Source organism: Melospiza georgiana, chromosome 4 (genome assembly GCF_028018845.1).
Source record: "Melospiza georgiana isolate bMelGeo1 chromosome 4, bMelGeo1.pri, whole genome shotgun sequence".
Taxonomy (NCBI): domain Eukaryota; kingdom Metazoa; phylum Chordata; class Aves; order Passeriformes; family Passerellidae; genus Melospiza; species Melospiza georgiana.
The window spans coordinates 39,287,200-39,309,281 of NC_080433.1; the positions used below are offsets into that span (position 1 = coordinate 39,287,200).

The 22,082-nt window shown below is 37.4% G+C and overlaps 1 protein-coding gene across 1 annotated transcript in view; it reads left to right on the plus strand.

Annotated features, from left to right (window-relative positions):
• The window catches only part of KITLG (KIT ligand), a 56,509-nt gene extending 35,891 nt beyond the window's left edge, over window positions 1-20,618 (plus strand). Inside the window, exons 4-10 of the mRNA XM_058022376.1 lie at window positions 3,398-3,577; window positions 5,467-5,629; window positions 6,504-6,599; window positions 13,142-13,251; window positions 13,793-13,869; window positions 15,328-15,411; window positions 16,607-20,618. Of these exons, the coding sequence (XP_057878359.1) occupies window positions 3,398-3,577; window positions 5,467-5,629; window positions 6,504-6,599; window positions 13,142-13,251; window positions 13,793-13,869; window positions 15,328-15,367 (666 nt within the window). The 3' untranslated portion in view covers window positions 15,368-15,411; window positions 16,607-20,618. The remainder of the gene's footprint in view (window positions 1-3,397; window positions 3,578-5,466; window positions 5,630-6,503; window positions 6,600-13,141; window positions 13,252-13,792; window positions 13,870-15,327; window positions 15,412-16,606) is intronic.
• Window positions 20,619-22,082: the final 1,464 nt, after the last annotated feature.

Here is a 22,082-nt window from a genome sequence, read left to right on the forward strand (position 1 = left end):
GTGAGGTTATGAAGGGTTATGTCAGATGTAACAGTGTTTTTAAGAGTTTTGCTGGAAGCTTGAGGTTTTCACTAAAACTTAGAGTACTTTGGAAAAACCCAGTTTAAAGTTGGTTCTTTCGACAGGAAAACTGCAGAATAAATGCTATGAAGTCAGGTACTAGGTCCTATATAAATAAAACTAATAGAAAATTTTCCATTTCTTAGAATGTCCAATATTTAGAGAAAAAGGAAGCAAGATTGGCTGCCACCATCCTTTGACTGCTGGGCTTTTTGAAATTCACTGGTCTTGCTGTCTGATGTGATGACATTCACACCTGTGGAGGATGGCTGTAGCTTGAGTGCTGTTTCCCCAGCTTCCAGCCCATTAGCTGTTGGGCTGGATTGAGGCCATTCCCTCCACTGCTCTCCTGGGGGTGTTGGCAGATGAAGAAGGCCAGGGAACCTGCTTGAGCAATGAGTCCTGGTTGTTCTCACTCCTGCCTCTCTCCGTGGTTCGGTTTTGACTGCCAGTATGCAGATTCTTTTCCATTCTTTTCAGTGCTTTGTCATCTTGGTGCATCATGTCCAGAAATTTAGATCCAGTTTACATTTACAGCAAGCAGCCAAGAAATAAAAAGGGAGAAGTTCAGAGCTGAGACTTCCACATTCCCTTTGCACAGCACTTTCAGTCATGGTAATGACAGGTGCAGCTCTCGGCCACATGCCTTCACAGGAGAAGGTACTCAGCAGTATTCGGATCCCACTTGGCCAAATTCTTCTCTGGGAATTTGAGGCTGTGTTATGCATACCACAGCAAGGGATAAGTAGGCTTTACTCTGGTCCATGCAAGCTGGGAAACCCATGACTTGGCCTAAAGTAAATGCCTTTTGCTCAACTCTGAAGGGATTGAAATGGTGCTCTGCAATTTTTTTTAATAGATTTTAATCTTCAGCGCATGCATTAAGTGGGAAGTGTACTCAAGGTAGCAAGTCCCAAATGTAGATGACTAAAGGTAGGAAGGCAGGGTGAACACAAAGCAGATGGGAAGCCAGTGTAGTGCATGTAACAGGAACAGACTGACCCATCCATTAAACAAAAGGGTTGTTGCATTATGCACTAGCTCAAGGCAACTGAGTGGCTTTAAAAGTAGTCTTGTATAGAATAAACTGTGTAGTGAAACCTGAAGGTTAAAAGGCAGAGATGACAGCAAAGGGCTGAATTCAGAAGAGGAGATAACATTTAAACTTCTACAGAGATGTAGAAAGTAAAAGCCAAATGAGAGCTACCCTGAAGTACAAGGGAAATCACATTTGCAATTGCCCTAAAGTGTAAATCTTGGTCAAAGTTTACACAAAATATCAGAGTCAAGCCTCCTTTTCTCTTTGCAAATAACGTCATATTTTTCAATTAGAGCAGTTTTATCCATGTTTTTGGTAGGTATTGACATAGCAAGTGATTGCACAGCTTGACATTACTGAAAAGAGAACTTAGAGCTTTTGTGAAATACAGCTTTGTAGGTCAGAACAGTTCAGTTAGAGGAGACTCCCACACGCATGCTAAACCACAGGAGCAACAAAATAGACTCCCTGCTGGAATTGCCAAATGCTCACTAGAAGAAGCAGCAAGCTTATGCTAGTCCGTGCCAGAGGATAATGCTCACCCACAAAACCTCAAAGGAAAAGGTTTTCAAGGTTTCCAGTTCAGGGAAGCACAGTAGTTAGTTCTGTGTCAGTGTTCCCACCCCAAAGCAGAGGAAAGAAAACGCGTTGCCTGTCTCATGGGGGCAGTGGGACATGGCACAACATACGTTGCTTGAACAGAATATGATTCAACAAACTTTCTCTGATTTATTTGCTTCTGCCTCCCCCCTCACCTTACTGTCCTCAAAGGAAAAAGGGGAAGCAGACTCGAGTCAAATGCTATCCATTTTGCTTTTTGTTTCTTTCTTTTTGAAGTCATTGTTGAGATAATTGCAAAAGGTTATATCACTTACTTGCCACAGGTTATCATTGTGTGAAAGAGTTGTACACAGAAGTGGAAATTCAGATGGAGCTGAACAATGTATTTACATTTGGTTCTCTAAGCCTGGAAGCCTAATAGTCTGATTAGTCTTCAGAAATGTGAAGTGTATATTTTTTCTTGTCAGAAACATTTACACATCAAAGCAGAACAACATCTGTGGATTTCGGTCTTTTTTAAAAAAATAATCCGTATGCAGGTTTGTTGAAGAAATTGAGTAAATGAGATTAAGCCTAGAAGTGTGTACATTGCCAAACATTTGCTGTGTGTTGCTGAAGGTGGATTCAGTGGGCCCTGCCTATCCACTGCGCAACAATTGGAAACTGGTTTAGTGATACTGAGAGTACTTTGGGTTTGTTGGGCCAAGATCTTTGTATCTGGAAGTCTTTAAGGAGACATTTTCAATATTGGAAAAATACTGTTATATATGGAATAAATTCTCATAACATTTGCCATTAAAAAATTAGCTTTTATTGGGAAGGTATTTACAGGTACAAATTGCAGTTCTGACTTATGCATTACATGTATTTTTGCTGATCATGCCATGTTAGGAATTTTCCTGGGCTGCGTGACCTTTTCCTCTATTTGACTACTGTTATATATGTTATATATATATATATATAAGTAAAAGAAGTTAATGACTTCCTCTAAAACAGCAAGATGAATTATCAGGTTTCAGTCATGTGAACAGCTGTATAAACTTTGTCTGCAAACTAATTGTATAGGTGTTAGTGTATACAATGACAGGCTGTGCAAAACACTTTTGTTATCAAAGATTCAGGAAGAAGAAAGGCTTTTAGATCTAGAAACTGCTCCCAGTAATGACATTTAGCGAAAAAGCTGAAGAGAAAGAATTAACATTAACTCAGCTAAAAAGTTTAAAGGTGGATAAAAGCACACAGGGACTTCATGCAAAATTTTTATGGAATCCCTTCTGAAAAGAAATTTAAATCAGGGATCTTTGGGGTCAACTGAGTCATGTAAGGTAACAGCAATAAATGAAAACTGATATTTAAAGAATTGTTAAGGCAGTAGGAATTGAAAAGAAAACAAATAGGTTAATGAAAGCATGGACTAGGGTTCATAGCAACGTTCCAAGGCTCAAGTGCTCAACACACTGACACTTGGCATTCATTGAGAATTTAATGAAGGGATGGCATTTAACAAATAACCATATATATATCAGTATCAGTCAGAATATTACCAAAGAAATATTACCAAAAGTAATGAAGAGAAAATTGGTCACATTAAAGAAGAAGAATTGTAATTTGTACTTTTGAGATAGTTTAAATTGGAAAGAACAGTCTAATTTACTTTTACACATTGAGATGTTTACCCAGTTTTTACAAATGTCTGATATTTAATGTACATCTGTTTCTCTTTTTATCCCCTGACAGCCTAGTCACTGTTGGTTGCATTTGATGGTGCCTGAATTTTCAATAAGTCTACATAATCTTCTCCAGAAATTTTCAGATATTCCAGATATGTCGGATGTTTTAAGCAACTATTCAATCATCAATAATCTCACAAGGATAATTAATGATCTTATGGCATGCCTTGCTTTTGACAAAAACAAGGTAATTTTATGCAGGGTTTCAGCTTTTGTACTGGATACTTTTTTTTTACTTTCTGTTGGACAATATTCAGTAATAGTTTAGTAATTTCCAAGGCTTTATTAGATTTGTTTTCATTTCTATTCCTGTGCATCTGAAATCCTACTTTGTTTAGAAATGCCCTGAATACACTGTACTAACATTGGTTAATTTTTTTCTCCTGTTTCAAATAAAATTTTTTAGAAGGAATTACAGTATATAAATGACCTGTATGCAGTTATTTAAAGTCAGAAATGCAATGATCTTCCTTAAGATAATTAATCCATTCTGATCTTTTTGAAACTAGCAGAAATCTTCCTTGTGTATCCAGCTTAATTTATATATTTTGCTAGTGATCTTAATGTAAATGTAAAGATGATTTGGTTAAAGTTATTAATGTACTATTAGTATGTATCACAGTGTGTGAAACTCTAAAAGCTTTTCCAAGGTTTAATTAACTTTTTTATATAAAGGCACAGCAAAGACAGAGGACATTGGTCCATTTCCATGTGTTTCTGGATTCTGACAGCAGCTGGAAGGATTCTTGTTCAAGAGATGTCTCATTTTCTGTGCAGACAGGGAAGGGGGAAAGAAATTAATTTTCTAGTCTGTTATCCAGATCTGACCAGACTATCACTAATTAAAAATAAGTTCTGTAGTTGAAGGTTTTGTCCTACAGAATAAAACAGGTAAAATACACCATGTCCTTTAGAGGAAGTATTTTATCTTCCATATACAGTTGTTTTTATCAGCTAAGTCCTTAGTTTTTGTAATTGGAGCTTTTCAACACCCAAAATGAATCCAATAAGTAAAACACTCAGGTGCCTTTAGAGTGGAATAACCTTGTAAGCTTGCTATGTATTTGCATTGCACTGCTGTGAGTATTTAGATATTCCCTACTTTTCCAGTTCAAACTGAATTATCTCCAGACTTCAGTGTATATATTTTTTTTCCTTTCTATTTTTGTCCTGATGATTCAAATCACTCAGCTGGGATGTGGTTGGGGAAGAGGAATTTTATTTTGTAGAACGGAAAACTAAATATCCTGTAATTCAGCAAAACAACTAGCTGTTGATTTCCTTAGAGAATAACGATCTTAAGTCTAGTACTTTCAGCATCAAACATAAAATAACTTTGGAGCCAAAACCAGGAGGTTTTCTTTAGGACATACTTAAACCATGTTCTTACCACTGTCCTCCTTCTTAAGAGTACAGAGTTACCCCAGGCCAAACTTGACTTGCTGACATTAAAAAAAAAATTTAAAAAAATATAAGAAAACCGTTAATAATCATCATGGATCTCAATCATGTTGTTTAGTCTGGCATCACAAACATGTCTGTTAGACCTCAGAGCGACTGGGCTTCCTTGTGCTTCCTTGTTTATAGTTGCTCTTATTTTTAGGTCTGTTATCAGGGATCTCAGCCTGTTTCTGAGCAGTGGTGTACCCCAGCTATTGTATTTTGTTCCCCATCATCTTGATGACAATACCAATGATTGTTGTGTTCATGTGTTGAGATTAAAAGACTCATGTGAAACTTTGCGAAGTAATGTGAAATCAAGGGGGGTTTTTTAATGAGGGGAATTTTAAAAAGTCTCTTGGTTTTCAGTGTAGGATGGGAGACTGTCTTTCATTCCTTAGCAATTTTGCAACACTGTATTAATAATTCATTTCTATTTGCAAAGCTAATTTGAAATCCTCAGATCAGAAGGCTTCTTTGTTTTATGAAGATTGTATACAGCTAATCTGGTTGTCTGCAGGTTAAAAATATAAATGATTTTGTATCATCTTTGGGTATTTTTTATCATTTGTTGAGGTGTTGAAATGAGCATCTCCCTTGACCTTCTTTCAAGCTGAATTCTATATTTTACTCTAGGATTTTGTAAAAGAAAATGGTCACCTTTATGAAGAAGGTCACTTCATTCCTGAGGATTTTTTTAGGCACTTTAATAGTACCATTGAGGTCTACAAAGAGTCTGCAGACAGATTGGATAAGAATGACTGCATTCTGCCTTCAACAGTAGGAACACCGGAGAATGGTAAGAGGGGTCTCCTTTTGGGGAGCAGAATCTAGGCAGATAAAAGTGTGTGATTATCCTTGGATTTCAGAGATGCTAAAGATCTGATACCATGCCTCCATGTCACCTTTTTACTGCAACTGAAAATAACTACTGACACTGAAGGTTGTGTTTCTGTTCGAAGTCGAGTTCTAGTGCCATCACTCCTAGATACATCATTTCTCAGTATAATCAAAATAACCTTGCATTATGCTGCTCTGTTTCTATTCATCCAAAATATATCCTGAATTTTTTACATTGTCCTTCCTATCTTCTCTTAATGCTCTATTTAGTTTTATAAGGCGGTAAAAGAGCCTAAGATTGCACAACTGAAAGGAGAGGAAGTTAGGACAAACTGTAAATTGCAGCAGCCTCAAGTCACCTTCAATTTCATCCCACTTTTCCTGAACAGGGAAATGTTTACTTCATTAGAACATTTTAACAAGCTCAGGTCAAGCTCCTGCAGCTCTTTCTTATCCTTCCAGTAAATGGAGGGTTTGTATTACCTTTTCTTTTACTCTCTCCAGTGACAGATATTAGCTTTTTAATTAGGGCAGTGTGTCCAGTTGTACAGTTACATCAGTAGTAACTAGAAGCAGATCAGTGCCATAACTTAAGAACTTGTAAGCAGTAACTGCTTTTCCAGATTAGCTATTCAGCAGCAGCTCAGCATGTAGACACTTCTGCATCTTAATAAAACTGCCTTTTTTGGCTTAATCCACTTTATGAAGAGTCCTACAGCCAGCTTTTAAAACAGCCCTATAGCCCCATTAGAGTAGTCCTGTAGCCCTTTGTCTAATATAGAGGGAACTGTATTTTAAGTTTCATAATTCTGACACATTCATTTTCTATTTAGATTCCAGAGTCGCTGTCACAAAAACATTTTTGTTTCCTCCTGTTGCTGCCAGCTCTCTTAGGAATGACAGCATTGGCAGTAGCACTAGCAGTAACAGTAAGTACAAGTGATTGAATATATGTCTCCATTTTGTTCTGGTAGCTGGTTGTGAGAGCTCAGAGGAAAAGAATGTCATTAATTGTGCAAATTAATGGGAAGTTACATGTTCCTGATGGTGTACCATGTGTTTCTCAGCTGTCATACTGAAATGCAATGAACTTATCTAATCAAAATGTAGAGATGCTATCGAGTTACAATTATGTGACAGCAATCTACAACTTGGAGAGGGCAGGCCTCTTCGTTTTGGCTGTCATGAGGTCTCACTAGTCATATGGCCTCAGAAAATTTGGCCAGACATTTCATTTTAACTCTCAGAAAAGGAAGTTGCTCCAAATGAACAGAATAGCTACCCTAAATCGTATGAGGGTACTCGCATGAACAAAGAGGATACCTGTACATTGCATTTTGAGAGTGCTGTCAATCCCAACCAAGCTTTACACCAGCCCTGAGGCCAGTCCCGTGTTTGTTTGGTGTAGTTGCAGTAGGGCCGCCTCCACAAGTCAGCGTGCTTTCACTTGGGGTTAATGGCAAAGTCACTGCCTTTCTGGCAGGCTGCAGTCTTCTCTCTGGCATACTCATGTCACCTTTCTTATCTGTCTTAGTCACTTATTGCATAACAGCTCCCTGATAAGAGTCCAGAATGGTTGCTGTAAGAGCCTCAGCATTAACTATCACGAGGTCAGAAAGGGCATAAGCATCTGAGGTGAAAGGAAACAGTGAAGTTTCAGGGGCTTTTAGTGACATCATGTACAACAAGGTGAACACTATCTAGAGCTTCCCACGTGAGCAAGAGGGGATTTTCCTTAGAGGTTCCTGAAATGGTGATCAAAGTTTAACCTTGTTGTTTCCTTGTTCTCGTTTCCCAGACACGTCAAGATGACAATGTGTATCTGGCTCTCTTTACAATTTCCCCTTTTCACTCCGCAAAGATATATGTTATCTGAGTGTGTGATGATGAAGTATGTGACTGGTACTCCCTGTGCTTGAGTAAATATGTGCAGAGGGGCAGCCTGATGTAATCTAGTGGGCACAATTGTAGCTTCTGTTGGTGACACAATTGCTACTAGGCCTGAGTTTTTTCTCATGATCCTTCTCTTTGGAATGTGTAATCTAGTTACCCTCTGGGCTTTTAGCACCATGCATGCTACCTTGTAGTTGGCTCACAGCTGCTGTCAGATTTGAAGCCCTTCTTGATTGCTTTCTAATTAAGAGCGGGTCTTAAGTCATCACAGCCCAGAACCCTCAGAGTAGAAGGAATGATAAAACCCCCTCCACTCCTGGCTGCCAGCCTGAGTCTTTGGAAAAGAGAAGACTCACTGCCATAGATTCCTTGCCAGGAGGTCACAGAGCTGTCTGCAAATAACCCGATGAGCCCAGGGCCAACTCTGAGGCACTAGGAAGGGGTAAAAGTATTCATACCTGTCTCTCTCTCAGGTCTGAACATGTGATAATTTTTGCTGTCATTGCTAGAGGAAAAATATTCAGCCACAGCCTGAAGCAATGGGAATGGATCAAGAAGCCAAAAGACAGACAGATTACAGGAGAAGTTCAGATGTAAGGAGTTTGACCCAGTACAGTGACAGGAGGAGGGATGCCAGGCAGCGCAGTGGAGTGTGGCACCTGTGTCTGTACTGTGGAGGAGGGTGCAGAAGCAGGATTATTAATCTTGTTTTATAATTGGAACTGATAATCAAGTAGGAAAAAAGCCTAATTAAAATAATGCAGTTAATTGCTTGGCTGCCATATGCTGTACAGGTGTGTTTTAACTGATTATCATTCTCTTAAGCAATTTATTAGAAAATTGGATATCAGTTAACAGCCTTATGTAGAAATGACATGAGGACTGCATGTCTGGCTGGGTCTGGGGACAGTTTGAACTCATAATCAGATTAAATTATATTAATTTGGATGCTGACTGGTTACACTGTAGTTACTCATTTGGAGGTTTTTTGCAGGGAGGGAGCTGTGGAATCTTTATTGACATCACTGGTTTATTTCCTGAAATAGCCTTTAGTGCCAATCGTAGTTTGGTCTTGACTTTATTGCTGAGGAAATTTTGGTTTTAGTTAATCCTTACCTTCTTGGAATGAACAACAGTGAATAAACCTTAATACTTCCCCTGTGAAGCTTCCCCAGCATAACATTCCCCTGGCTTCAGTATTGTTCTCAGAAAAGCATCACTAAATTCAAATTTCAAAAAGGAAAACATTGAGAAGAGGGGAAGCCTGAAAAAAAGCATCTTCAGACACAAGCTGCAGTAATTTTTTTTAATTAACCCTTTAATTCTAAACAGTTTTAAGCTGAGTTATTCTTCAGTTTAGTAGTTTCTAGACCGTTTAGAAGTGTTCAGTGTTTGCAAAAGAACCCCTCCAGATTAATATATGTCGAGTATATTAATACAGTCTGTGTAGTCTTTGAACTGTAAATTCAGCTTAAACAAACCTGAAGTGCATCATCCAATAAAATAATTTGTGAAATATCATAGAAATTGTATATAAATTAGCTGTTATGGATTTATAATTTTGCTGGTTTTGTTGAGTCATATTTCATTACTCCATTGTTCTTACGCAACAATAAAATTAAACTAAAATAATAGCGTAGAATCTCAACTAAATATACACAAAAAGTCTTAGCCCAGCCAAATGAAAAATAGAACAATTATGCTATTCTAATTGTTTTTTGAATGGTAATAGTGGTTTATTCCTTCTTGTATATTGAATGTAGACTTGTAACCTTTCCCCTTTATCTTTTCTCAGAAGCAGAAAGATCTTTTCTTATTTCTCCTAAAATTTTCAAAAGACTAGCACCACCATCCCAAATTTGTTCTTTTCTCTTTGTGTTACCTGACTGTAATCCACCGAAGTTGCAATTAGCTGTTAAAGTTCCAGTCTTGCTCATATTTCTCTGCATGATTATACCACACATTGCCTAGAGAATGTAGATGAGATGGTTCCTATGTAAAGAAGAAGGTTCAGGATAAGAAGTCTTGAGTCCTAATCTCTCCTTTCGGTGATTGAAGCCATCAGATGAATTTCATGTTGCTCTGATCAAAGCTTGAACTTACTAGCTGTGACTAAAACTTCTCCTTTAATTGAATGCCATAACATTCTTTATAATTTCATGAAGAGTTCAGTGTTGCTTCCTTACATTTTTGTCTGTAATTTCCTCACAATAATTTAGCCCTATTATTTAGTCCTGATTACCTCAAAGAACATGTAAACACAGAGATCTCTGTAACTGCTTTTAGGAAGAAGGTCTCCTTTTTTAATTAAGCAAAAAATACCATAGTTTAATTCAGTAATTGCACAACAATTTTAAAATGCTCACCTATGGCTTAATGCAATTGGTGCTGCCTTCTGTGCCTTTGTTTCGTTGTTCCAACTTAATAGTTAATGGAAAACCCTAATGAACAGGTGAGAGCTGCTCTGCATTTTTACAGATAAGATCTTGTGGTAATTGTGCTGGAACTGAGCAGAGGTAAACTGGAAATTCCTTTGAGACATATATGGCAAAAAAAAAAAAAAAAAAAAAAAAAGCCAGTGCTTTCAATCATAATCACACATGGTTCGAGGTAGGAGGCAGTTCAGTAACTTCATTGTGTAACTGAGTGGCTTTTAATGTAAAGATATTTTGTTCACAGCTTAACATCCCAATGTCCATGAAGACTATACATAAATCAGCATCAAATGAGATCACTTCCTTAGGGCATCTTCCACAAGATACAGAGTGAGAGTTCTGAGAGATGCTGGCCTGCATCCACTCCCTTTTTTCACTCTGCTGGATAGAGTCAGCAGTTCCTCTGGCATTGCCCAAAGAGCTCATAAAGTTATTGGTACACCTGGTTTCTGCTATTCCTTCTCCTGCTCTGCCTTTACAACTGATGGTAATCAGGATGTTTCTGTGTAGAGCTCCAAAGTTTCTAACGGAGGAAGAGGTCCTGGTGGTAGCCAGCTTTCTTTCCTTCTCTCAATTTTCTTCATTAAGACAAGCCCCTGAGAGGTTCTCCAGACTGAAAATTCTTCAGCCTGTTCTGTTTTAAATTTTAATATAAATAAAAGGCACAGGAAGAAACCTGCCATGAATCATTTCATTCTCCCCAGATCTTTCAAGAGAATTTTTTCTGGACTTGAAAGTGAAATTAAATATTCTGGTTTTGCTTGCTTTTTAAGGTAGTTATGAATTACTTAACTTTCAAATTATTTCATATACTGGCATGTTGTGGAAAAGAAAATCTGTAGTCATTTTTAAAAGGTAGGCTAAGGAGAGTATCACTATGGGACTGTATTTAGGTTCCATCCCTGGATTGCATGTCCCCACATGGAAAGCTAATTATAAATTCCTTTCAGTTTGCCATAGATGATGAAGAAATCACCTGCATTGGAGATAACTTTTCAGAAATCAGATTTTTCCAGTTTTAGATACCTCGTTGTAAAGGGATCTCTTCTGTTGATTTAAATTATATTAAATTTTTGAAAAATACTGTTAAAAACAAAGGTACAAAATTATCACTGATTATCCTGCATGCAGAACATTTCTCTAGAAGTTCATGTAAAAAAGAGCATGCTTGCCATGACATGCATGACATGCTTACTGTGGGTAAGCAGAGGCTTTTTGAGGTTATACACTCTACCGTAACATGTTATCAAACACATTATGCTCTACATGACCTGAAGAGTCTTTAGTTTGAACTTTATTTCACTTTTTAATTTTTTTCTGAAGTTTGCAGGGTTGAATCCAGAAAACATAGCCATCCCCATATGATTTACATAATTTAGCTGTAAAACTCAGCAGTCTCTCACTGAGAAGTATGGCATTAGGCAAATGAGGATTGCTTTTTACTTGCTTAGAGAACAAGAGCAATATCAGAATTTTCTTCTGAGAATACAGTTTAGATAAATGAGCACAGGAGAGCATTTCTAGGGTTGTTCAGGCTGGCTACACCCATTTGATTTTGCCCAGTTTTCTTGCAGATCAGTTCCTCAAGCAAACATCCTCTGTGCCTAATCTGAGACAGAAAGTAGAAAGGTTATGTCTCCCCAGTTAATGTCTGCACTTGGCTTTAACGTCTGAGCAGAGAGAGGCAGACTAATCAATAGCCTCTCTTTTTCAGCTCTTGTTCACCTCTGTAGAACTTTGTCTGCTCTCTTTCCCTTCTGTAGACAGATTTCTTTCACGGTAAGCTGGCATCGGTTCTGCTTGACTAATGTTCCCTTTTAGTGTGCCGAGTCTACCAGATATAGGTGAAACTCAAGCCCCTGCAGTCAGAACCTAGACTTTGTAAATAGTGTATGAGAGACAAAGATATATGTAGTATAATGAATATATAAGATATAGACTTTATGTTGTCAAATATTTCTAACAACATTGAGCCTAGAAAACACAGCTGAATTTCAGAGATAAAAAGAATATTTGTCTAAAACTTGAAAAATGTCAACAAGAAAATCTGAGAGTTGAAAATGAATTGCTAGTTAATTATAAGAACACTTCTTTCTAAACTAACTTATTTTCTTGGAGGCTGTTTAATAATGTACTAAACACATGTTGTTTGACCCAGAATATCATTCTGTGTGTGCTTAGACATTTGCTGTTTGCATGAGTCATGCAAATTTTGAGTGCTGTCAGTTCATTTTCATTTCTATGTATCCAATCACCTACACTTTTCCAGTGCTTACAGTTTGGTTCTTTTCCTCAGTTTGAAATGAACCAAACCTGGGTGGACAAAATACAGGTCTCCTGAGGTTCACTTTGCATTTCAGAAAGAGGGTCCCCAGGTGATTCTGTTGGACTTTCCACGTCCTGCCCTTGAAGGGAATGAAGGGACTGACTGAATGATGTAAGGGATGAATTTTAGTCTCAGCTTGCAGACAGCTCCCAGTGAGGGGAATGGAATTGTTGTGTACATAAAAGAATAGGATTGGTGCTCTTCTATGCAAAATGTTAAAAGCTATCAAGAAATGGTTATAACCAAATAATACACTGTTAAACCTCAAGGTGCAAGGGTTTGATCTTGCTGAAGTCAGCGGTACCTTTCCAGGAAGTTTTAGAAGTGATCAGGTTTATTCCGTTACACTAACCTACCCTGAGAGCTCTTGTGTTGGTCATTGATTGGTGGCAAGGCAAAGTGTCTGCAGGCAGTGGGAGCTGTCTGATGGAACTAATGCAAATGCATGAATTGATGTATATTCTTTTTCAAATAATTTCTCTGTCTTTCAAAGCAAGACCTTTAAAAAATAAGAAATCCAAAACTTTGAAGTGTAGGAAAGAGATGATTCTCTACAAATGGCAAAAAGAGAATTGGTGTTGGTACTTTCCAACATTGTTGTTTCAGAAGTGGGTGGAGCATCCTTGTGGTCAAAAATTTGCTGTAAGATTTTGTATGAAGTGCATCTCATGTACATTGCACTTTGAAGTATCTGTTCTGCTATTTAAGATGCTATTATGTAGGTGGTGCATGAAAGTGCTCTTGCTAATAGTGTTGCCCTGAAGACAGTTTTCTGCTATAAATCTGTCTTCACTAATGAGAGTATCTTTAATTACAGAAGAAGCACTTGGCTTCATTAGCAGCTCCAGCCTGCAAGGGATCAGCATAGCCCTGACATCATTGCTGTCTCTCCTTATCGGCTTTATTTTGGGAGCCCTATACTGGAAGGTAAGAGATACTGCATATAATTGTTTACATAGTGATGCTACATTTCTTAGCTGTGGGGAGGTGGGAATAAGAGAGCCATGCTGTATTGGAAAGCAAGTGACACCTCTTTTGATCTCCACTTAACTGTGACTTCCAGATGTAAATCTGTGTGTCAAATTCTTGAATTCTACTATCAAAGTGCAAATCCTGTCTTATCAGCATGATCACTCTCTAATTGGAAACAAAAATTGTGTGATTCACCCAATTTTCCATTTCTCCTATTGTATATCGAGAAAGGATTCTTTTTTTTTTTTTTTTTTTTTTTTTAGCTTTTGGCCCTTATGCCCCTGCCTACAATACAAAACCTTCAATAGTAAAATTTATATCAGTAGTAGATGTATGTTAGAGGACAAGGTTTGGCCTACATTTTGCAAGATGACTTTGATATTGAACATCTGAAGCAAATTAAACAAATTGAAACATACAATTGTATAGTTACTAAAGAAAGCCTTAGAATATTTATAGCTTTAGAATATTTATATTTAGTGCATTTTCTTCCTAGAAAATACATCCCAAATCCAGACCAGAAAGTGATGAAACTACACAGTGTCATGACTATCAAGAGGAAAATGAAATAAGGTATATTGTTTCACTTAAAATTTCTACTTACAGATGTAATTTTATCTCTGAGAACTACTTTGTGTTTAGCTGTGTGACAAACACAAAAAGGCCCCAAACACAAGGTCTTGCTGCAGAGATAAAGTATGTGCTTAGAGTGTGCCATTTAAAGGACTTTCTGGTTTAAGCACAGAAGCTGATATGGAGGATAGTTCTGCATACAGTGTTTTATTATGGGGACATTATTTTATCTATCTTTATTCCCACTGTGAGAGAGATTGCTGAGACCTATAGGAAAGCCAACAAAATAAAGTAAATGTTGTTATTTGCTGTGTGTTGTAAAGCTGGGTTGAAGTTATAGAAATAAATAGAAAGCAAAAACTTTCTGGTTGTGCTCCTAAATCCTTTTAAATACCTTTTACAATAACATTTTTTATGTTCTTTCACTTTTTTAATTTCCCCAGGGTACTATGTTTTCTGGGTTTTTTTTTTAGTATTTGTGGGAAGTTAATGAGAACTCATTCAAATTCTAATAACTTCTTAAGGTCATCCTGAAATGATTCATGGCTTTCTTCTTACTTATACACTAAATTATCTGATTCTTAAATAGAGAAAATTCTGAGAGAATCAAAAATATCTTAGAAATAACAGTTCAAGTCTTTGAAGTTCCTTGGACATGACTTGGACAAGGAATCTGTGAAATCCAGGAAAGTATTTAGGGACATTTTAAGTAAGAATAAGTCTATGCTAAAACATTTTGAGAGTATTGTTTAACTTCATATTTAATGATGTTTGGTCAGATTTTAACTATGAATGATTTAGGGAAAGATCTGATGCAGGTGGCAGAAGGACATGTCCTGTAGTGTTCTCACACTGTGTGAAATGCCTGGGCTGCCCATTGGTGAAGGGACAAATAGGCAAGGTTCTCATCCAGCAGTTTGGTCATAGGAGCTGAAATTTTCTGTGTTTAAGCTTGCTAAAGTAATAAATTCTTAAAAAGTTTTCTTCATGTACAGAATATAGAATGGAAGGCTGTGTATTTATTTCACCAAGTATATTAGTTCCTACAAATAACTCATTCTGCACATCATCCTCATAGGTGTTAAAACCTGTGAAATGAACATACATCTTCCTTTTAATTTCACAGAAAATACAAAACATATTTTATATGAAGAAAAGGTGACACAGTTAAATGCAGGAGAGGACCTTTGCAGGAACTTGAAACAGATTGCGTTTTATATCAGATGTCTTCGTAAATATATGGCATGTGTTTTGGCATACATGGCATAGATGCCTATTGCAATTTTTTCCTCCCTGAGAAATTAGGAATTTTTATCTACAAGTAGGAAGAGCTAATATCAAACATAAATTATAATTCTTGGGTTCCCTTCTTTAAATTTTAACTAATTTATAAACTCTTCTATTCCATTTCCTTGGAAGGCTATTACTGTAGTAATAAAGTACCTTTTTTTTTTCCAGTATGTTGCAGCAAAAAGAAAAGGAACATCTACAAGTGTAGCTGTTGCTTTTTCTCCCTCAACACTGTTACTGTTTTGTGTACTGGTAAGTTGGTTATGGTGAGAGTTTTACCACAGACTGAACTACTTTCATCTGCTGCAATATAAAGTGATTCAGAGTCCATTTTCAGGAAAAAAAAAAAGAATTCTTGCTATCAGTAGGTAGCATTTAGCATTGTATAAGATCTTTAGCAGCTAATTTAATTAATCCTGTTTCATTAATATAGACCTTTGATTTTTAACTTGAATGCTTCAAAATGAAATTTACAAGAATGCCAGAACAAAGCACAGCTACTGCTTCTCCTTTTCGGTGTTAGAGCTGATACAGAGAAGCCTTCAGCTGTTACACTACAGCTGTTTCAAAGCAATGTGAACTAAAAAACACAATCTGGTAAAATTAGCAGGTGAGTGTAGGAGAACAGGCCAAGTAGAGCTGAGCTTTCATATCATTGTAGCTTAGTCAGCACATTTCTGTAGTCTGTGTGGCTTTATCAGATGCATCAGTCTTGCTTTAGTATGTAAGAGTGAGCAGCAAAGGTGAGTGAGGGTTTCTTGGTCCCAGCTGTCCTCTGCAGAGCAGCACTTCTCTGGCAAGAAGCTGCACACAACAGAAACTGTGCTGTATTTAACCCATGGCATCTCTGTAAGATTCTGGAAAATTCAGACAGCACTGGGCTCTTTATTTTACATAATGAGTGGAAAGAGCAGTGTCAGAGTATAACAGACAATCTCAGTCTGCAGGTCATCCTGTAGCAGTTACTCTCAGGTGTTCAATATGATTGAATTACCTACAGCTTGAGAGATTTTTCATTATCCTTAACTGCTTTGTTCTATCATATGCTCATTGAGAAGCAAAGTTGTCACTGCATTGGACAAGTTGTTCCATTTTTCCAAAGATGTAAACTCAGTTTGGTTTGTCCAGATGACTTCAAAGGGAAGTTTGCTGCCAGAGATTGCCAATACCAAAATGCCCAAACAATTCTGTAAAACGTGAGAGTGGTTCCATTACCTTAGATGACATCAATGAGCTTTTGCAGGCAAGTGTGTTCTTGCATCAGGAAAGTACATCTTATAACATTTTTCCTTCTGAGTAAAGAAATCCCTATGCAAGTGTCATTAAATTTATTTCCAAAATTATAAGAAAAAATGTGTATGTTGTATGTCTGGGAAAAGATCTATTTTTTAGTAATACAGAAAGGAAAACTAATCAGCAAAATCAAAATTTCTGTTTTTCTCTTCAGGCAGGTAACAGTTCCATGTTCGCTTCATAAATGAAGCAGCTTTAAGCACATTCGTATTCCTTCTGGAGTGACAGACTGAGTCTGCATCTGTTGTTGCTGCCCATGACTCCATAGACATGATACAGAAATGAGGACAATTTGTGTTTGTTACTGTGAAACCAACACTGAATTGAACAATGACAAGAAGAGTGTGCACTTAGCAGGACTGTATCTTATGTGAATATCTACCTTGTGTGACATTTGAGGTTTTTTAATTGCATTAATACTTGCAGCTGACTCTGGCAAACAAAATATGTCCTGAACAAAAAAAGCATCTTTCAAATGCCTCCAACAGTGTGTAATCATTGCAAGTCACAAATACCTTTGCATCCTTAATTTAAATTCTGTGTCCTCTACCTTGATGTCTTCAGATGAAGGTCTCTGAACTGACAGAAAACACAGAAACGGATACAGATAACATACTCTTCAATTTTGTATATAAAACTTGAAAGCAAAGTCATGCCCTGAGCTCGTGCTCTAGACTTAGACTTATAAGGAGCTGTGTTTATGCCTGTCAAAGGCAGGGAGTGCAGCAACACGTGGTCTCTATCGGCTGCCAGGTGGCTGGTTGCCCACCACAGAAAGCCTCAAGAATTCATCAGCGTTGGTGGTCTCTGTTCAGGAGAACCAAATACTGGATGAAGACAAACAGGAGGTGAATGTACCTCGTGGAGCTTCGAAGAATTAAGTGTAACTGCTGAGTATGTGAACACTGGTGAAACTTCCAGTCATGCTAAGGCAAAGTAAAGAGTCTGAATTGCGTTCAAACATCACAATAAAGACAAACCCATGAAATGCATTTTAAATTCTGAAGATGCATGCCATTTATACCTTATCTGTAAATGTATAGCATAGAAAATCTGAAAGATCCTGAGAGTGTATTTAGCTTTTACTTACATCAGCTGTAATTAATGTTTGCATTGTGTTTTAAGTGATTAGTAAGCTTTAATATCTTGGCGTTCTCCACTCTTGAAAGTTAATTCTTTTGAAACAAAAGAGAAAGGCTTTGTTTCCCACCTGTCTTCTGCATCTATTACTGTTACAGTATCCATGGAATATGAACAGGACTGATGTACAGATGTGCATTTTCAAGTAAATCCTAAAAATACCATGGTGAAAGTTACAAGTGTAGTTGTGCATCTTTTCATCTTATCTCTTCCCAGATAATGAGTATGAATTATTTACCTGTATTAGGGGTTCAAATTCAGAAGGGTAAAGGTAAAGGCTCACATGAGGTGACAAACTGTCATCTGTCATGATATTGACCAGCTCAGCCAGAGTCTTAGTTTAAATAACTTGAAAACCTAAAAAAAAAAAAAAAAACCCAAAAAAATCCCACCAACCCTTTTAAAGTTTTGCATAAATTTGGAGTTCTCCTTAAAATCTATAGTTACTAAATTTTTTAAGAGTCCTTGTGGAAGTTTTAATCTTCTGCTCAATTTTCTGAGAACGATGCATACAAAGAATATGTCATACATATAATATATATGTGCATATGTGTGTGTGGGTGTGTATGTCTGTGTGTATTATTGGTAAAACTGTCTTTCAGACTTGTAAAGAGAAAAAAATCTCAGAACCTTGCCATACTTGATGCTGTGGCATCATCAGTAGCTACACTGCGTGGAATTTTGACCCTACTGTAATAAGGTTGAAATTTCTCACAAATTCACTGAAAGATTTGATCATGCGGGATTTTTATTTTTACTCAGGCCTTTTTTGCACTATCTGTTTTTCAGAAAAAGGTCTTCAAGTCCTCCTCAGCTGGTATAAATTAGCATAGTTCTGTTAAGAATAACAGAAGTTTGCAGTTTGCATCACATAAGGAACTTCTCTTAGACTAGATCAAAAGAAGCTTAGTGTTAGAATTAGGCCTTCACATGTATTCTGAAGATGCTGGAGCACTCACCAATTAATAACCAGGGTTGCTCATCACTTCTAAAAAGTAAGAGCATTCCTCAAAAAATGGAATTCCCAATATTAAGCTGAGTCTTCTTTGAATCTCTGTAGTTCTTTACTCACAAGGCCCTCAGACTTTGAGTTTCAAACTTTTTTAAGAGGTACCCTAAAAGAAATGTCAGCGTGATGTAACTGATGGAAATTTGCACCTTATTGGTAATGCAGAGAATAACTGTGTACTGGTTTTAACTGAATGGAAAAGTATCCACAGTAAATGGAAGCAATTATCCTTATACATTCTATGAAAACCTTAAATACTTCATACAATGTGCTCTTGAGGCTAGCTCATGCATTTGAGGGTTCGGGTTTTTTCCTTAGCTTCAGTAAAACAAAAATCTTATATTTATTAATGTTCTTTGTTGATAAAAAAAAAAAAACGTTCATTTTTCTAAGTGCATTCTTTCCAGGAAATCAAATACTCAATAACACTTAATTTGGGTCACATTGGTGTGCCCCAAATTATGCTTTGATATTCAAAAGCAGCCTATTCAAATTTTAGGCTTCTTAATCTTCAATACCATTGAAAATACCAGTTATGAATTGAAACAGAAATAAAAATTGATTATGACAAAATGTTCACTTTCCAGTCACTTTCAAATAATGTCAGACACTTTAATCTCTTCCATGGAGCAAGGTAAATTTTGAGTTATATGAGAACAGAAAGAAAGCTCATGTATAATTTTTGACCTTCACATCACAAACACTGTTCTTTGAATGTGTTCAAAAGTCGTGTGACACCTAGAGTAGCAGAACTGTTGTTGGACCACATGGTTTTCCCATTCTTTGCCCTCAATTTGAGAGATCTGAATACAAGAGAGATCTGATTGAGTGTTCTCAATCCTTTTGCAACCCAGAAGGAGACTTCTGGACATTCATGGATACACTAGGCGGCATGGCACTTTGAAGTGGCATCGTGAATTTACTGGAAACTTTCTGTGCCCACTGAGGAGATCTTTACTTTGGACATAGTGAGATTCTGAAAGACTACTGACTTGTGAGACATCTTTGAAATCAATGGAAATAGAGTAATGTACTCTTCAGTTGGAGATGGAGTGGCAGAAAAAGACCTTTAATTGCTTCTCAACTTCTAAAGAAATTTAACTTCTAAAGAATGATCAGTTTTTCAGTCTTCTTTTTGGGTAGACAGAGCCCATACATTAACATAGTTGGAAAATCAGCAGACTCCCTCTTAGAATAAAACTGGGGGGAAAAGGGGTGTTTTATTTTTTTCTTATAAAAGTCAACCAAATTTGGCTTTTGGATATCTGTGGTTTGGTGAGAAATGTAACATTTTTAGGTTTCCTTTGAAATAGTTGAACTTTGCATGCAATTACTAGTGGCCTTGTGAGAATAAAAAAGCAGATAGTCTTATACTGAGTAACTGTTCTACTTTAGATGTGTATTTACTTGAATGAATTAATGGTACTTATTTCATCACAAGGTCATTTTATAAGCATATAAAATGTGCTTTACTATGGAGTATGTGTACAACCTGCACAAGTTTTAGATTCTCATCTGCAGCAGCTCTGTTTTCTCTGTTGCTCTACATAATATGCTGAAAGTGTTCAGTACACAAAACAGAATTATTAATTTGAAATTTTAACAGTACACATTAAATACTGATATTTTGAGTTTGATTTACGTTTAAGAATTATCCAACATTTTTCAATTCATAAATCTGATTCAGCTGTCTTAAATGCAGATCTACAGTAATGGTGGCATGTTGTTATTTTTTTATCAAATTAATGGAACGTGAAAACTTCAGACTCTTTAGTGATAGAGACAGACGTTTGCTGGTTGCATTATGGGCAAATTCATTTATTTCAATGTAAATGTCAGCACAGTTTTGCATAGTTACATTCTGACTGAAGGTGATCAACAAAGTTTATAAAATGTGATGTGTATGTACATATGTGTCCTCTTAAAGATAGATGTTTTCCCAGATCCCTTTTTATACCAGTTCAGATTTGGAATTTACATTATATACATATGCTTTATTGTTCTAAATAAAGATATTATGCACTGTCAAATAATTAGTATATTGCATTGTGTTAGTCCCAATTAAGACGTTTTTATGTCCTGTCATCTTCTGAAAGAATTCTCTGTCAGAACATATGCTGCTTGATTTAGCCTCCTTCACTTGATGTGGACATTTCATGATAATGCACTTCTTTTGCAGGGAGTAGCATTTACCAGGAGCTCCTCCTGGTAAGGATGACATCCTTCCTTTAAGTTTTCAGCAGTTTACTGCGGCTTTTCTGTAAGAAGTCTGGAATAGGATGAGTTTGGGAAGAAAAAACAGAGCTGCTCAGGGAGCTTTGGCACCTCTCCCTTCCTAAGAGAGAATGAAAATATGCCAGCTAAAGACAAAGAGGTAAACCTGCTGAGACTTTCAGCCTGCCTCAGAGAGCATTAATGAGCCTTGGAAGACGGAGGGGATGTTGCAGTAGGCGGATACAGAGGTATTTGTAAATAAGGATAAAGTAGAGACAGGACTGATGAGGAAGAGTAGAGCAGGGTTAAGGGACTGGGACACAGGGGAACAGAATCTGGAGATGCCAGAATTTGGGGTATGGCTATGAATGAAAGCTGTGGCTGCAGATCTGGACACAGCCAGAAGTGCAGAGTTGATGGCTTGAAGAAGGCCATGAAACAGCCCTTACTGCTGGTGTAGCAGGAGTCATGCCCTGAGGAGCAGTGCTGGTGGTTCAGGTGGGTCAGCAGCAGGATGGCATTCGATTCAGCTCAGGCTCCATGAGCACCATGTAGCTGCAGAGTTGGAAACGAGTGTACTTCATGAGCAAGCTGCATTAGCGCAACAAAAACTCCAAGTTGACCTGGAATTTCAGGAAGGCAGAAGTAACAGTAGGGTACCTAGAAAAGAGATTTGAGCACTCTTAGCTAAGAAAACAATCTTACTGAAATCAGGAGCTGGTAACTCATAATCTGGTCCAACGTCCAGATGGAAATTGGTGGTGAGGGGTGTCCTTCAAAGGTCTTTATTGAGAAGAGTAGTGTTTAGTATCTTCATCAATGCCATAGACAATGGGATCCAGTGCTCCCTCAACATGTTTACAGACAGCATCAAGCTGAGTGGTCCCAAATGTATCTCAGGCTGCATAAACAGGAAGCATGGCCAGCAAGTTGAGGGAAGTGACTCTGGCCCTCTGCTCTGCTCCATTCTGCAGGTGACACTCCACCTGAAGTATTGCATCCAGCTGTGGGGCCCCAGCACACAAGAGGAATGGACCTGTGGAGAGGGTACAGAGGAGGGACACAAAAAATGGTTACGGGAATGAAATATGTTCCTGTGAAGAAAGGGTGAGAGAGTTGGGACTATTTAACTTGGAGAAGAGAAGGCTCTGAGGAGACCTTATGGCAGCCTTCTAGTACTTAGAGAGCACTTACAAGAAATATGGTGACTTTTTAGTAAGAACCATTGCAATAGGACAAAGGGCAATGGTTTTAAACCAAGAGAGGA